This window comes from Miniopterus natalensis, chromosome 1, assembly GCF_054644295.1.
Source record: "Miniopterus natalensis isolate mMinNat1 chromosome 1, mMinNat1.hap1, whole genome shotgun sequence".
Taxonomy (NCBI): domain Eukaryota; kingdom Metazoa; phylum Chordata; class Mammalia; order Chiroptera; family Miniopteridae; genus Miniopterus; species Miniopterus natalensis.
In genome coordinates, this window is record NC_142081.1 from 59,615,483 (window position 1) to 59,632,819 (window position 17,337).

Genomic DNA, 17,337 nt, shown 5'->3' on the forward strand with positions numbered 1-17,337 from the left:
ATTTGACTAGAAGTGATTATATCCCCCTATCTTTGTTATCAGCTCCTTACTCTTGACACTTCCTTAACTGTTTCCTACTATAGAGGCTGTTGCAGACAAGTAGAAAAATAGCACCAGCGAGTTTAGAATAAGCTCTGGTTAATGCTATTTCAGTGAAAATTTTAGTTACTTGTAAAACACAGGCAGAGAGCTGATTTTTGGCCTAGTCCAACTAAGCAGGCGTTCCCTGACCCACTCATGTTCACTCAGAGCCAGCAGCACAAAGCCTAATCCCACCTACAAGAAAAATTGAGACAAATTTCTAGGTCAAAGGTATTTAAATATTTTATAGGTCCTAAAAGACCGAGATGCTTTTATACAAAAATCAAGCTTTCATTCCAGAATCTGTCACTGTGGCTTTATTATACCACCCCAGGTTTGTTTTTTGGTAAGAGAAGACCTCCAGAACTGCTTTTAAAACAAAGCTGCATTAAATTATATCTCCCTATCTTCCTACATATAGTAAAATCTACACAGGCACCAGCAGAGATTTTCACTGCCTTTCCTCCCAATACTAGCTGAGAGGTCCTCTGAAATTGGTTAAAATCCATCCTGAGTGGAAGTGTGAAGGGGAAGAATAATATTGTGAACCCTGGAAGTAGAATAATCCAGGGAAGCATCAGACCTCTACAACATGAGACTTACAGAATAAAAACAATGGCCACAGGAAAGCCATGACATATACATCTTGTATTAATCTATTAGGTTGAAGGACAATAAGCTCAATCACCTGAATGTAGGACTTCCCTTTTAAATTTTCAAGCAATAGAAACTGATCACCCCTACCCAGTGCCAAAAAGATATAAAGGCCCTATCTTGAAATACTTAGTTTGTACCAGAATAACTCCTATAAACAGCCTATAAACCACAAATAATTACTTTATTAGCAGCCGCACAGTGAATCTACTTAAGCCTCTGAAATGCCTAAGATTCCAAAATTATCTTGAGTTACTCTTAGCAATAAAAAAAAACACCCAAGCAAGTAGATGGTAAAAGGCTAGTGGCCCAGCAGGTCTGCTTAATACTCCTTAACTAAAACCAAATTCTTACACAAGATATCAGGCACACAAACTTAAGAACCTCCATCTGACAGTTTTACTGACAGAGAAAAAGAACGTATGAGGAGACCCATTCCTTTTGCCACGTTGCTCAGACATTTTTTCAACATTATTCAGACAGAAGAGTCAGGTCTCCCCAACGTTAGTTTTCTTAGAGACACAAGGTTGTCTAGCTGTTAGTTCTGAGTCAACCTCAGGGCACTATGTCAGAGGTATTTCATAACTGCCCCCCACCAAAACCAAAGAACTCACATAGAGATTAATATATTCTCTAGGGAAGGAATAAACATTTCAGATCAGTTTGTGACTACGGACCTGTTGCCTGTTTACTCCACCAGAAAAGCTAATACAATAGCTGTTTTTCCGGAAGCCTTTTTTTGGCAGTCACAACAGGAAGAGGCCTGCAAAGAACCCTAGGGAGCAGTCTTCTCCATTAGGCTGCAGCACTTAGGTTCATCACAGGAAAAAACCCAATGATTCAGTCTTTGGCATCTCCTACTCCATCCGCATTGATGGCAAACATAGCTTCAGCTTCAGGAAGACAGGGAGAGTCGTAGATTTTGCAGATTCTGGTTTCCCCTCTTCCTTTTCTCAGGTACAGTCTGAGCCAAAGACATAGACCAAAACACCAAAGTTGTTATAATTAAAAAATTCTATTCCGACTTATGGTAGAACTAAAAAAAATTTGAATATGTTTGTTTCCTAGAACGACTTTTGGAACCTTCCTGTACTTCTTGGGGCACTTCCAACCTGGAGGAAACCATTTCTGCCCTGTCATTTCCGCCCCCTCTCCCCAGTGGATTTTCCATATTAAAACAATTCTTTTAATAATGAAGAGACATATCAATTCTTCATATTCAGTCCTCCACATTTGAGGGCTTTTAGGTTTTTGTTTTTTAAATCTTTATTGGTTTCAGAGAGAGGAAGGGAAAGGGAGAGATATAGAAACATCAATGATGAGAGCCACTGATTGGCTGCCTCTTGCACGCCCCCAACCAGGGATCATGCCCGTAACCTGAGCATGTGCCCTGATCAGAAATTGAACTGCAATCTCCTGGATCCTAGGTCGGTGCTCAACCACTGAGCCACACCAGCCAGGCTTAATTCTTTTATAAACTAAAAGCAAACACCTATACTAACCAAAGCATGGTAATTAGATCTAGCAAGGGCTGCTCTAATTACACAATAGTAGCTTTAACAGGGAAATGTTATATCTTCATGTCTACTTCATAGTTAACATGACATTCCAAGATGAAGTCATCTATCCCGTCACTTTACCTGGTGGTTGAGGCATGAGCAATGATATTTCCTCCAATAGGTTTTTTAGGATCTGCAGCAAACATGGCCGCTCCATCCACTTGGGCTACCACCTGGTTGGTGATTACCACTGCTACACCAAACTGATGGAGAAAGGATAAATGTCATTTTTGTGGCCATAGACTTTCCAAGGACTATACTGCTCCCCCCCTTTTCCCCACAAACCAGTGAACAACTCAAGTCTCTCTTCATATCTAACTTATCTTGATGATACCAGGCCCTGATTTCTTGGCTTCCCAGGAAGGCTCCTGGAATCCGTGACCCCTAAAAGTGGTTCTTTTCTGTCCCTATGCGACAACTTACCTCATCAGCAAGTCGCAGAAGCATCCGCAGAAACCTGGCCAAGTGCATCTGCCTGGCTGAAAGTTCACCTCGACCGGAATAGTCTGTTCTGTAGAGGGCAGTGGCACTGTCTACAATCAGCAGTGCATACCTACAGGGAACAAGGACTCTCTGAAGCCCATTTCTAGCTTATGTCAGATTCTGCTTCCTTCCTCTCATATGCTAAAATATCATATTCATAGTTACATGTGTATATAGATGTTTCATTAACACATTTGTATAGCATTCGTGTCTGAGGTACCATATAACAAAGGGAAATTTCCAATAAGTACAGGTGGATTATGTTTTTATTTAATTGTATTTATTGATTTTTAGAAGGAAGGGGAGGGAGAAACATTGATTTGTTGTTCCACTTATTTATGCATTCATTGGTTGCTTCTTGTATGTGCCCTCACCGGAGACGGAACCTGCAACTTTGGCGTATCTGGATGATGCTCTAACCAATTGAGCTACCAAGCCAGGCCTATGGCTTCATTTTTTAACATTGAGTTTAATCACAAAGTAAGAGTGTCAAAATAGGAACCAAAACTTAAATCTTCTCATTTCTAATTCAAGCTACTATCAATATGGCCAAATAGCCTATATAAGGTTCAGGGTAAGGGTCCTGGGAGCATATACAGTGTTTTCTACTAAACACATACCTGGACTCTACCATCATAGCTGATGCTTGATAAAGCAGCTGGGTCTGGTGGTCTGTGTTGAACCCACGAGCATATGCTACATTATCTAGGACATCACTGCCAGAGAGGCCATATCTAGAAAAGACGAGAGAACATTTTCAGGTGGCACATATAACTCAGGCAGATGAGAAATTAATCTCTAATAAAGAAATTACCTGGATGGGTAGGTAAGTGGTGTTGGGGCTAAAGAATATTCACTTCCTTCCTATTAGGAAGTCTAGATAAATTATAGAAAGATGACAGCAGTTACTGCTTTGGAGCAGATCTACCTGGCAGGACTTCAGGATAAATAAAATTTATTCTTTGAGGACTCTGAACTAGAATGAAAAACTTCCAAATATAAGGAAACAGTGTTCTCCTGGAAAAACCAAGGGTACCATGACAGAATTGAGAAAAAAAAAAAAAAAAAAAAAATCACTGAAAGATCTATTAAATTCATATAAACTTATTACATAGGAATAAAACCTTCTAATCAAGAACTCAAAACTAAGAAGTTCAAGAGGAACAAATATATTTCTTTTTTCTTGCTAGTAAATATACCTCAATAATGATTTTTCCCCTCTGCATTTAAGAAATGCAAAATATCTCTTATTTTCTCACCTTTGTAATTGCTACCTAAGACAAGAATGACTTGAGTAAGACAGTTTTCATTCTCATTAAATGTACCATATTGGAGCCCCATTTCTTCAAAGATAATTTGATTTATGCATCTATCAAGACTCAACTAAATGCCTGCACTTTCATAAAAACTTCCCTATACCTCTCAAATACATGTGATTCTCCCTCTTCTACACTTCCAAAAAAACTGATTTAGGTCTTTTTGTGGCACTTGTGAGGAGCTACCCTGCCATTCTTTGACAAGACTACAAATTCTGTGAGGGCAAAGATAAGCTTGTCTACCTAGTACATTCTTTATGCCTAGTAAATTCTGAATGTTGCTAAGTAAAGCTTTTACTCACAATCCATACAAAAAGAGAATCATAACCTGGCTGGGCATGGCTCAGAGGTTGAGCATCGACCTATGATCCAGGAGATTGTGGTTCGATTCCCGGTCAAGGCACATGCCCAGGTTGCAGGCTTAATCCCCAGTCGGTGGCGTGCAGGAGGCAGCCAATAAATTATTCTCTCATCACTGATGTTTCTGTCTCTCTCCCTTCCTCTCTCTGAAATCAATAAAGATATATTGAAAAAAAGAGAATCATATATATCACTTTCACCCAAGTCATATTTTCATATTAATGTCACCTAAAATCATTATAGTCCAAAAATAAAACACTGACTCCCGTAAGGTAATAGTTCAAAAGAGAATGTTTAAAAAAATCAATGAGCTATAATTCTTTGAGAACCAAACGTTTCTATGTTTATGATTCTACCAGGTTTTTTTAAAAGAATATATATATATATATTTTTAACATATCCTTATTGATTTCAGAGAGAGGAAGGGAGAGGGAGACAGAAACATCAATGATGAGAATCACTGGTCGGCTGCCTCCTGCACACCCCCTGCTGGGGATCGAGCCCGAAACCTGGGCATGTGCCCTGACCGGATATGAAACCTCGATCTCCTGGATCATAAGTCGATGCTCAACTGCTGAGCCACACAGGTCGGGCGATTTCATCAGTTATTAAAGAAGCAGTCTATTCTATGTGGAGACTGATCATTACAAAAACAAACCGTCAAAACTTTTTTCTGAAACTTAGCTTTATTAATTAGTTTTCCTCCCAAAAAGAATAGAAAAACAAAACAATGTCCTAGCACTTGAAATAACACTGCAATAAGCTAAATCTCCATATCAGGAGATTCCACTCTACCCAACTACCTTTTCCATAGCATACAATGGATTCTTCATATTAGGAACACATAGTTCTGGCACTTTCCAGGACATTTCATCTGCCATTTTTCACCACCATCAACATAAATGAAAGGTTAGCCCTGGCATTAACTGGACTGATGATGATGAATCAGTAATTACGTCTGGGCATGAAAATAAGGAGATGGAGTGAGAACAGAATTTTACTTTGGGACCCTGACCAAATAAAATGGGAATAGGAGACAAAATTTTCCATATTTAAATTACGGCTGTAAGATTTTTAAAAAGATTCAAGAGGCCTAAGTATTATACTATATAAGTCTTCTAGTCTTGTCTCAATAAACATTGATGTAATCTACTTTCAGGAAGAGAATATCTTTTGCTATGAGAGCATGGATGGTTTACCAGAAAAACAAAGAGCTACCATGGCTTTTCTCTTAGCAGCATTCCCAAAGACGACTATGAGGATCTCTGTGCTTAAGTTCCTAAAGCAACATGGAATTTCCAATTCCCACAATTTGGAAAAAGTTGGTTGGAAATAAGCATCCCTCTTATAGTGTTTCCAGAACTTCCTCAAAGATGAGAATAATCTAGAACACCTGTTAAAAAAAAAAAAAATTCTAGCCCAGATGGTGTGGCTCAGTGGTTGAGCATCAACCTAGGAACCAGGACATCGAGGTTCGATTCCCAGTCAGGGTACGTGCCGGGGTTTTGGGCTTGATCCCCAGCAGGGGGCGTGCAGGAGGCAGCTGATCAATGACTCTCTCAACATTGATGTTTCAACTTTTTCTCCCTTCCTCTCTCTGAAATAAAGGAAAATATATTTAAATAAAATAATAATTCTTGGGCTAAACAAGACTTAATAAATCACAATTTTCAAGAAAGACACATACTAATTTATATATTTAACAAACACCTCAGGTGATTCTTAACATATACATTTGAAAAACTCAGCTGTATCACCTCAAGGGGATTCTGTCATTCTCTCTCTCATAGTGCTGGAAAAAACTTGCAAAAAACATGGTGACACTGTAGCTAGCAATTGTGGCCGTGGTTCTCAAGCACCTTGATTACTTGGAGAATTTGTTAAAACAGATTGCTGAACCCTATCCTCAGAGTCTCTGTTTCTGATTCAGTGTATCTGGTGCATTTGAAACTTCCCAGGTGATGCTAATGTAGCTGTACTGAAGACCACATTCTGAGAACCCTCAGCTACAATCACTTGAATGTGGATAATCTTCAACAGGGCACGGCAAAAATTAATCAGCAAGGGCTGTTCTGTTATGAAGGGAAATTAGGTATTAGCTTAAGGAGGCCCTCCTGTAAGTTTCTCAGAAATATAAATTTAAGTGCAATACACATAAATAGAAATTCAATTATAGGTAGAAATTATTAAAATTAATTAATGAAATTTAAAGTTTTCTTTTAGTTGACATAATAGTCATAAACATGGCTCTACTTAATAAATATTAATTCATTCTGAATGCCCTGTTCTAGGGCTTAGGGATAATGTGAGTGATCAAAACAAAGTCCCTGTCCTCAAAGCCAACATTCAACTATCTCATCTATCCTATATGAATACTCACGTTACTGGACAAAATCTTAACGACTATCCAAAAGAGAACTTTTCAACTACTAAAATAGTGTACTTAAAAATTTTAAGTGTGATTTCTGTACAAGACCACCAAAAACAACTTCGGGAGGGAAGATACAGTTTAGTATACACATCTTTAGAAAACTAAGATCAGGTTGCAAGAGAGTAATTCTTTTTTCGTGACAGGGGTTTTATAAGCCAGAGGCAGAGCTACAACTATTATTCCAACCTAATTTTATGCCCAATGGTGTACCTAACCCATGGCTTGGACTCCTCAAATTGTTAACGGGGAAAGAGAATTTGGTTAATTATAAAACTAGAAAAGAAAATTCTTAATTTAGCCAGGCAGGTTCCAACTTGAGCCTGGCATCTCAACATGTAATTAAATTCTATTTAATCACTAAGTTTCAGTAAAATGTGTGGTAGGGACCAAATGATCACATTTGGCCCTATACAAGGGAAAATAAGTAAAATACTTTTTGTTGTCGTTTGTTTAAAATATTACAGATATCCCTTTTTCTCCCAAGTAAAATACTTTTGAGAGCTTATTTGAAAGTTGTATTAGGATGCAGAAACTTAAAATTCTTTACCAGCCTTAGCTGGTTTGGCTCAGTGGTTAGAGCATCAGCCCATGGACTGAAGGGTCCCAAATTTGATTCCAGCCAAGGGCATGTACCTCGGTTGTAGGCTCGATCTCCGGCCCCAGTTGGCATGAGAGTGGAGAGGCTGCCAATCGATGTGTCTCTTTCACATCAATGCCCCCCCTCAACTCTCTCTGAAAAGCAATGGGAAAAATATCCTCTGGTGAAAATTAAAAAAAAATAATAATAAATTTTTTTTTAAACCACATTTACTGAGGTGTAATTTAATACTATAATATTGACTTGTTTTAAATGTAAAATTCAATGACTTTCTAGTAAATGTGCAGAATTGTACAACTATCATCACAATCCAATTTTAGGACATTTCCATCACCCCCAAAAGATCTTAAGTCTATTTGCAGTTAGTTTTGTTCCTACTCCCAACCCCAGGCACCTACTTGATCTTCTATCCTTATAGATTTTCCCCTTCTGGAAATTTCATATAAATGGAATCATATACAATATGTCTAGCTTCTACCTTTAGTATGTTTTTGAGGTTCCTCCATGTTGTAATATGTATTGGTACTTCACTCCTTTTTATGGTTTAATAGTATTTCATATATCCTGGAAATACTATATAATGGATAAACCAAATCTTGTATATTCATTCCCCAAGTGATAGACAATGGGTTGTTACCAGTTTTTGGAAATTATAACAATACTATAAAAATCCACACACAGGTCTCTATGTGGACATCTCTTGGGTACATAACCAGAATTAAATTGCTGGGCCATAAGGTAAATTTGTTTAACTGACATACTCTTTTCCAAATTGACTGCACCAGCAATTACATTCTCACCAGCAATGTATTAGGGTTCCAGTTTCTCCACATCCTCCCCAACACTTGTTACTTTTTTTTTTTTTTAATCCTCACCAGAGGATATGTTTAGAGAGAAGAGAGAGAGAGGAGGAGGGGAGGAGGGAGAGAGTGGGAGAGAGAGAGAAACATTGATTGGTTGCTTCCTGTACATGCCCCAACCTCCGCAACCTAGGTATGTGCCTTGACCTGGAATCAAGCCTGAAACCTTTTGGTGTACTTGTATGACGCTCCAAGCAACTGAGCCACCTGCCCAGGGTGTGTTACTATCTTTACTTATTACAGCCATCCCAATGGTGGTATTTCACCATGGTTTCAATTTGCATTTCCTTTGACTAATGATGGTAAATATCTTACCATGTGCTTATTGGCCATTTGTGTATCTTCTCTGGAGAAATGTCTTTACAAATCTTTGCCCATTTTTATTTACTTATTTATTTTTAGAGTTTAGAGGTAACTAGTTTTTGGTTTTTTAAAATATATCTTTATTGGTTTCAGAGAGAGGAAGAGAGGGGGAGAGAGAGATAGGAACATCAGTGATGAGAAAGTCATCGAATGGCTGCCTCCTGCACATCCCCCACTGGAGATCGAACCCACAACCAGGGCATGTGCCTTGACCAGGAATTGAACATCGATCACCTGGATCCTAGGTCAATGCTCAACCGTTGAGCCACGCCTGGCTGGGCTCTTTGCCCATTTTTAAATTGGGTTATCATTTTATTGTCTGGTTGTAAGAATTATTTATATATTCTGGATACTAGAACCTTATCAGATTTTTCTTCTGTTTCTTTTTCCCCTGTAAGTGTTATAGCTTTAGCTCTTACATTTAAGATTATCATCTTTTAAAAAAGTTATTGTAAATATACATAACAGAAAATTTACTATTTTAACCTTTAAAAAATATATAGTCCAGTGGCAATACGTACATTCCCATTGTTGTGCAATCATCATTATCAAATAACTTTTTCATTATTCCAAATTGAAACTCTATACCCATTAAATAGTAAGTCCCCATTCTCCTCACTCTAGTCCCTGGAAACCACCATTCTAATTTGTCTTTATGAATTTGACTAATCTAAGTACCTCATATAAAAGGAATCATATAATATTTGTCCTTGATGCAACTAGTTTATTTCACTTAGCATATTTTCAAGGTTCATCTATGCTGTAGCATGTGTGAGAATTTCCTTCCTTTTTGAGATTGAATAATATTCCATTGTATGTACATACAACATTTTGTTTATGCATTCATCTGTTGATGGACACTTGGATTGTTTCCACCGTTTGGCTATTGTGAATAGTGTGCTATGAACACTGGTATACAAGTATCTGTTGGAGTCCCTGCTTTCAATTTTTTTGAGTATATAACCAGAATTGGAATTGCTGGATCGTACTGTAATTCTACGTTTAATTTTTTGAGGATTCACCAGACTATTATCCATTCTTAGTTAATTTTTACATATGGTGTAAGATAAGGGTCTAAATACATCTTTTTGGATGTGAATATCCAACTACGTTAGCCCTTTATTGAAAATACTATTTCCCCCATTAAATTGCCTTAGTACCTTTGTCAAAAATCATGTGACTATAAATGAGAGGGTTTATTTCTGTACTCTCAATTTTGTTCCATTGATCCATATGTCTATGCCAGCACCACACTGTTTTAATTATTGTTGCTTTATAGTAAGTTTTCAAATTGGAAAGACTAAGACCTCCAGTTTCCCCCCCAAAAAATGTTTTGGCTATTCTGAGTCCTTGACATTTCAATATAAATTTTATAATCAGCTTCTCAGTTTCTGCAAAAAAGTTTGCTGTAATTTCAATAGGGATTGTGCTGAATCCATAGATCAATGTGGAATGTTTCTCTCTTTATGCAAATTTCAATTTCTCAGTAATGTTTTGTAGTTTCCAGTGGACCAGTCTTGCACTTCTGTTCAATTACTAAATATTATATTTGATGCTACTGTGAATGGGACTGTTCTTAAGTTTTGAATTGCTCATTGCTAATACATAGAAACACAGATCTTGAGGCCTACCATCTTACTGAACTGAGTTCTAGTAGGTTTTTTTTTGTATGTACAGATTCTTTAGGATATTGTACATACAGGACCATGTCATTGGCGAATAAAGAGTTTTATGTCTTCCATTCCAATATGGATGTCTTTTATTTTCTTGCCTGACTGCACTGGCTAGCACCTTTAGTACCATGTGGAATATACGTGGTGAAAATGGACACCCTTACCTTGTTTCTGATCTTAAGAAGAAAGCATTCAAACTTTCACCATTAAGTATGATGCAAGCTATAGGTTTTTTGCAGTTGTTCTTTATCAGGGCATCTGATAAATGTTCCATCCATTATTGAGAGTGAGATATTGGTCCCCAACTATTATGGTTGAATTGTCTATTTCACCCTTCAGTTATGATAGTTTTTGTTTCACGTATTTTTGGGCTCAGTTATTAGATGTGTATATGTTTGTAATAGTTGTACCTTCCCAATGAACTGACCTTTTAGTTATAAAATGTTCTTCTTTGTCCTTAGTAATATTTTGTGTGTGTCTTAAAGTCTATTTTGTCTGATAATAGTGTAGCAACTAGAATTCGCTAATGGTTACTGTTTGCATGCAAATCTTTTTTCATCCTTTTACTTTCACCCTATTTGAGTCTTTGAACCTAAAATGTTTCTTTGGATGACAGCATATAGTTGGATCTTGTTTCTTCATCCCGTCTGGGAGCAACTCATAGGTTTCTGACTACATAATGCTTTTCTCTACTACATACATACAACTTTGGAATATGGAGTAGTAAGAGAAAAAGACACTATTCAGCCATACTAACCCTGGTAATCACGACAGTTACAGGTACAGCCATACTTTTCTCATTTAATGCAGAAACCTACCTCTCAGCCACAGCTAGCAGACGTTCCGGCCTAAAGGTACCCTCGGTATCAATGTACATAGCCTTTCCTTCACCTCCACCTCGGTCAATGGGAAGCTAGAGAGAACAAAAAGAACAGTAGAAATGAACACTATAACTGACCCACTTACCAATGATTCTATAAATTCCCCCCCACCTCCAGTAAGGCAAAGGGAAAAAAACCCCAAAACTTCAAAGTGACAATCAGAGGTAGGAAGGAGAGCATTTCCTTCTGAGAGAAATACAGCTAATAAAAGATATGAAGCTCACTGTGTCCCATACCATGTAAAGCTAGAAGTCTTGCCAGAGTTGGCTGCTTGGAAATATAGTCCAAAGTACGTGATAAAATTCTATGACTGCATATCAACATAAGATTGATCAGTCCTTTCAAGAGTACACACATTTAGCCCAGCCGGTGTGGCTTAGCGGTTGAGCATCAACCTAGGATCCAGGAGATCGTGGTTCGGTTCCCAGTCAGGGCACATGCCCGGGTTGCGGGCTCAATCCCTAGTGCAGGGCGTGCAGGAGGCAGCCAATCAATGACTCTCTCATCATTGATGTTTCTATCTCTCCCACTCCCATCCTCTCTCTGAAATCAATAAAGACATATTTAAAAAAAAAAAAAAAGTACAAACATTTGGAAGATCATTTGCCTTAACTTTAATAAGTAAGAGAGCCTGATCCAATACCCAATTAAGTATAGCATGTCTGTCCAAACCACACTTACACTTCACTTGATTGAACAGAGTTCATTCTGTGAGTTACTAAGGGAGCTTGGCAATGCCCTAAATGCATTCCTAGCAAGTTTAGTGTATGAGCAAGAAAGAAGAAAAAGGTGTTTGTTCCAATAGTACATATAGATGTTAAAAAGGAGAAAAAGGAAAAATAAATAATAGAAAAAGTTAAAAAAAGAAAAGGAAGAAATGCCATGAAAACTGTCTCATGAGCTACTCTGCTCATGAAATCTCTGCTTTAAGCTACCCAACCCATGCCAGACACCTTTGAGTTCTAAAGATTATAGGTGAATGATGCTAAAGGTAGTTTCTACCCTAGACATCTACTGTGGAGCCATAATTCACCTATAAATTCTGAGGAAAATCCCTTAGGATATTTTACATTAAGGACTAGGTAGCATCAAGTTTTTTTTCCTTTTCCTATTTCTGAGAAAAAACTTTATTTTCAAAATTACAAAAGTACTATATGCTTATATTAAATATTCAAATACAGAAAAAGTAGAGTAAAAATTGAAAGCTCTCTTCATCATTCCCATCTCCCAGAAGTAATCTTCCAGGTCATTTTCTATGCATTGTCACACAAGCACTTTTTATTACATGTGGTTCTGACACTTACTATGTGTCCCTAAGAATATTCTGTTTCCTTTTCTGTAAAATGTAGATAAAACCCACCTTCTGGGATTGTTCTGAAGAGGAAATAATTTATGTTAAGTGTTTAGCACAGTGCCTGATGGACAGAAAGCACTTTGAAGACTTAGGATATTTTCTACCTCTAGGGCACTGACTTTAGCATATGCTCAGTCATGGCAGGCTTTGTTAATTTGCAAAGGGAAAAATGATTGCTATCATTTGGCAGCTTAGCAGATAAAACCTTTCAAATCACAGGAATCCATGGAAGGAGGAAAGGATATGTATACAACAAAAGAGGGTTTTGACAAAGAAAAGGATTGGAACTACTGACCAAGGGGAAAGAAAGCAGAAGCTGCCTCAGTTTTTGAGGGAGGAGAAAATCTTGACATTCAGGCTCGTCCCCAGGAATTAAGATAAATGAGGCTGCCTTTTCTTTCACTTTCTAGTATCTTTAGTTCTAGCATGAGAAGGGTTTCTTTTCCAGCTAGGTAGAAGGGAGGAAGGGATGCCACAGGTAGCTGGACACAGGTAGGCAGACTGACAGCAGAGGCATGGACAAGATCCCAGTGTATTGTTGGGCCAGTCTCAAGGGGATGGACTACGTGCTCTGCACTCCAGCGCATTGTGTCTCCTCCACCTTGCTCTCCCAATGCCACTGTTACTGGACTGGCACACCAGCAAGTTAGCTTTTTAAATAACTGCTTAGTACCATAATCTAATTTTTCTTCCTATTTTATAGTGATGCGTGTTGTTTTAAACTTTCACCATTTCATAATGCTGTTGTGTAAATTCTTTGTACATTTATACTTGACCATATGTGAAAAGTTCTGAAAGTCACATTTTCTGTCAAAGGGCATGTGCATTTCAAACTGGTACTTATGTTAAATTGTATTCTCAGAATTTTAAAATTACTCTAGTACTTTGAACAAGCAGGAGTTGCTCATGTCTTTGTAACCTAACTGGTTCTCAACTTTTTATAACTTCACTATAGGACAGAGATCTCACACATAATGGGGCTTCACTTCATTAAGTTAAGAAAATCTGAACAAATGAGAGCAGATGTTTAGATTTTAGTAGTAATCTAATGTTCTCCATATACCTCTGGTTCTAGCTGTTGGGCTGGTGAAATGTAATCCCTTCAATTATTAATGAATTAACATTGTTTTTCTCTGAAAAAAGATATTCAGCCACCTGTGAATGTTATTTTTACAGAGAGGATATGTTTGAGAATTTTGCTTCAGTTTATTGTTGACAGGCAATACTGACTACTTAATAAACATTCCCAGGATAGAATTGTTTATACAATTTAAGAGCATCAGTGTGACATGCTGAGTTCCCTGGTAACTGTAAGTATTGTGTACTATACTCTAAATATTTATTCCACATGAATCCCTGGCAGAACAACATGGGGAAAACATTTCTATTTCAATGGGTCACACATCATGTCAAATGACTCGTGTGAGGGCAATAATTTAAACAGTACTATTTCCCTTTAGCTAACAATTTTCTAATGGTGCTCAGGCAATAAGCTATAGCTTCCACAGCTTACTACCATTCTTTTTCTCATAAAAAAGTTCTCCTATCCCCCTAACTCTTTCCTCTGCAGAATTATTTATGAGGAGAGCCAACGACTTAGGTCTGTCTACTTGATAATTTGGCTGTCTCATAAGACATATGGTGACACTTTGGTCTACAATGAAAAGATCAGTAGAGCAACCGAAGGAAGAAACCATTAAAATGATGAATGAAAAAGGAAGAGAAAAACAGATGATCAAGTTGGGCCTCTTGCTGTTAGATAAACTTTTATTCATATAGACCCAGAATATTTTCCTATCCTTCTAAAATTTTTTTATTGATTTTAGAGGGAGAGAGGAAGGGAGAGCAATATCAATTTGTTGTTCCACTTATGTATTCATTGGTTGATTTTTGTATGTGCCCTGACCTGGGATTGAACCTGCAACCTTGTTATATCGGGACGATGCTCTAACCAACTGAGCTACCTAGCCAGGGTTGAGGGGTATTTTTATTGTCAACCATTAAGTGCTGCCCTTTATATCTTCTGACTAGATCCCTTCAGTGTCACTTTTTTAATTTAGGCCTGATCAGCTAATGCTTATAGTAATCATACATCAATATCCTCAGCTCTTGCGTCTCCTTTCAAGTCATACAGTAGGTTGTTACCAGAATATTTCTGAAAATTTTGCTCATGTTATGCGTTAGATGAAAACACTGAATAATCGCCACTCTTTACAGAATCAAGTGTAAGCTTCTTATACTGGATTCAAGACCTTCTAAAATATGGTCTTGATGTGGCCTTTTAAGTTTTATCCCCTACAACTTCTCCAAATAAAACCTCTGAACTAGGTAATTGGGTTTATTGTCTTCTCAGTACATTATGCCTCCCTCCCCCTGCACTTTTGTTCATACCGTTCCCTACAGTTAAATGTTTAATTTCTTTACCTTTTCAAATTTAGCATTCTTCAGGAATCTGGTCTCATCTCTTTTCTCTGTATTCCATAATTACTCTAGGGTGAAGTAATCCTTCTCTCTTCCTTAAACAGTTATGCAACTTCCTCTATGCCATTTATTTTATATCAGGTATACCTTAGGATATCTATTCTATCATTTCCATCCAGCCAAGTATTTACTGAGTGCCAAGCACTGATTTAGGCACTAGCAATACAGCAAAGAACAAGCCAGTTACTTTCTACTCGTATGAAGGTTAAGAGCATTGGCTCTGAGGCTGGGTTTGACTCCTGTATCTACTAGTACTTAAATGTAGTATGATTTTAGGCAATTATTTAACTTACTGTGTCTGTTTTCAAATGTGCCTGTAAATGGGAGATAAGGAACAAAAAACTGAAAGGGTCCAGGGGAGGTTTTTTTCTAATGGAGATACTAGGCAAGTTTGTATCCTGATAAGGATCATCTTATACAGAGGTAGAGCAGAAAACAGAAGTCCTTGAGGTGGCAGGAGACAGTAACCAGAGCACACTGGTAAGGATGGGCCTTTGAGAGGAAAGGACTTTCTCCACTGTAACCCAAGATAAGAAAAGGTGGGTATAAATGTAGGTGGATTCATGGATTTGATATGAAGAACACGTTAAGCCACTGGCTAAGAGTGAGTGTTACAGAAGAGCATGAAGGCTCAAGAAGAAATGATAAAGCTGTCTTACTGAGTGGGAAAAAGTATGCCCAAATGGAGAACCTCGGTGGATCTGCTAAGCAGTACTGAATGTTAACCAAAAGTTTGTCATCTTAAAGTGAAGTCAATCAGCTTTATGGTATGATTTTTCTCCAGTATGATAAGCTATTTGAGAATAGACATTGAGAAGACAGGATTCATTGAGATTAGCATCTCTTCAGATATAGGATGTAAATCTGAGGGTACTGGTAAAGGAATGACTTTAATGATGAATCATAAAATCTAGAATAGTGAAGAGGGAAGATAAAGCCAGGGGAGGCCTAGTGGATGGTAAGAAAGTATTTGAAATCAATGCTCTGTATGATGTGGAAGAATTTTACAGTAGGAATCTATCTTTTAACTAGCACATAGGATTCTTGAGGACAGAGAACATGCCTTCATGCCCATCCCAACATATGCTTGAAAACAGTGAAAATCAACCCGTTCTTGCTGATATGATTAGTTAGAGGCCCAATAGCTCACCTGGCATGTCACAGCCAATGTATGACAGATCTGGGTCTTCCCAGTTCGGAATTCTCCAAACATCTCTGTTATGGATCCAGTCTCAATTCCTCCTAATGGGGCAATAAGAAAGAACCTCTTAGCACAATACAAATGTTTAGAAACAATAATCATAGAAATGTTCTTGGAGCTCATCAGAAAGACATTTACAGGAGGACGCAGAGGTACAGGAGGGAGGGCTAACACTCAAATTTAAGTGTGATTCCTGAACTTATGCTATTTTGCACTCTAAAAAAAAACGAGAGAAAACTTGAATGATTAAATATTCGGGGAAGCAACAAGAATCAAACCTAACTTAGGACACCAATGCTTTCAAAATTTGAAAAATGACAGCTTTCTGCCCTGGCAGGGTAGTTCAATTGGTTAGTTTCCTCCCGATATGCCAAGGTTGCAGGTTAGATCCCAGGTCAGGGAACATACAAGAACCAACCAATGAATACATAAATAAGTGGAGCAACAAATCAATGTTTCTCTCCCTCTCTCTCTCCCTTCCTCGCTCTCTAAAATTAAAAAATAAAAGCTTAAAAACAACCACCAACAAAAAACTACAGCTTTCCATAAAGTCCTAAAGATTAGTATATACTATAATGTAGTATTCAAACATGGAGTATCTTAATCAGAAACCAGATTCTCAAACTTGCGTTAAAGTAGAAGGTTAAAATTATTTCTTTAGGCAGAGAGAACTTACTATCTGAATGCAATATCAGAGTTTAAATTATTTAGTTGGCAGATAACTTTAGTATTTTATAAGTCACGTCCCACCCTGCAGCCGTCTTACTTCATCAATGTGAATACTTCTCTTATCTCTTAATCACACTTAACACATAAATCCTACCCATATACTTTAGTTTTATGACCCAGATGCTTTGCTAACTGCAGTTCATAACATTGGATAAGGGATTACTACACCTTGAAGTAGTTTGTCCAGCTCTTTGGAGCCAGTTGTAATCTGTATGATCTCTGATCGCCTTTGGTGGAACTCAGTTGCAGTGGTAAAACCCATTGGAACTAATTTAGCTGCCTCAGTCTGCGAAAGACAAGAAAACAAATCAAC

The 17,337-nt window shown here is 37.7% G+C and overlaps 1 protein-coding gene across 2 annotated transcripts in view; it reads right to left on the reverse strand.

Moving 5' to 3' along the window:
• Nucleotides 1-710: 710 nt before the first annotated feature.
• RAD51 (RAD51 recombinase) overlaps nt 711-17,337 on the reverse strand; it is a 29,138-nt gene continuing 12,511 nt past the window's right edge. For both annotated transcript variants that reach the window (XM_016220417.2, XM_016220418.2), the window contains exons 4-10: nt 17,193-17,310; nt 16,245-16,336; nt 11,197-11,291; nt 3,398-3,511; nt 2,718-2,847; nt 2,376-2,497; nt 711-1,699 (exon numbers count right to left, since the gene is read on the reverse strand). In XM_016220417.2, the coding sequence (XP_016075903.1) occupies nt 1,576-1,699; nt 2,376-2,497; nt 2,718-2,847; nt 3,398-3,511; nt 11,197-11,291; nt 16,245-16,336; nt 17,193-17,310 (795 nt within the window). In that variant the 3' untranslated portion in view covers nt 711-1,575. The remainder of the gene's footprint in view (nt 1,700-2,375; nt 2,498-2,717; nt 2,848-3,397; nt 3,512-11,196; nt 11,292-16,244; nt 16,337-17,192; nt 17,311-17,337) is intronic.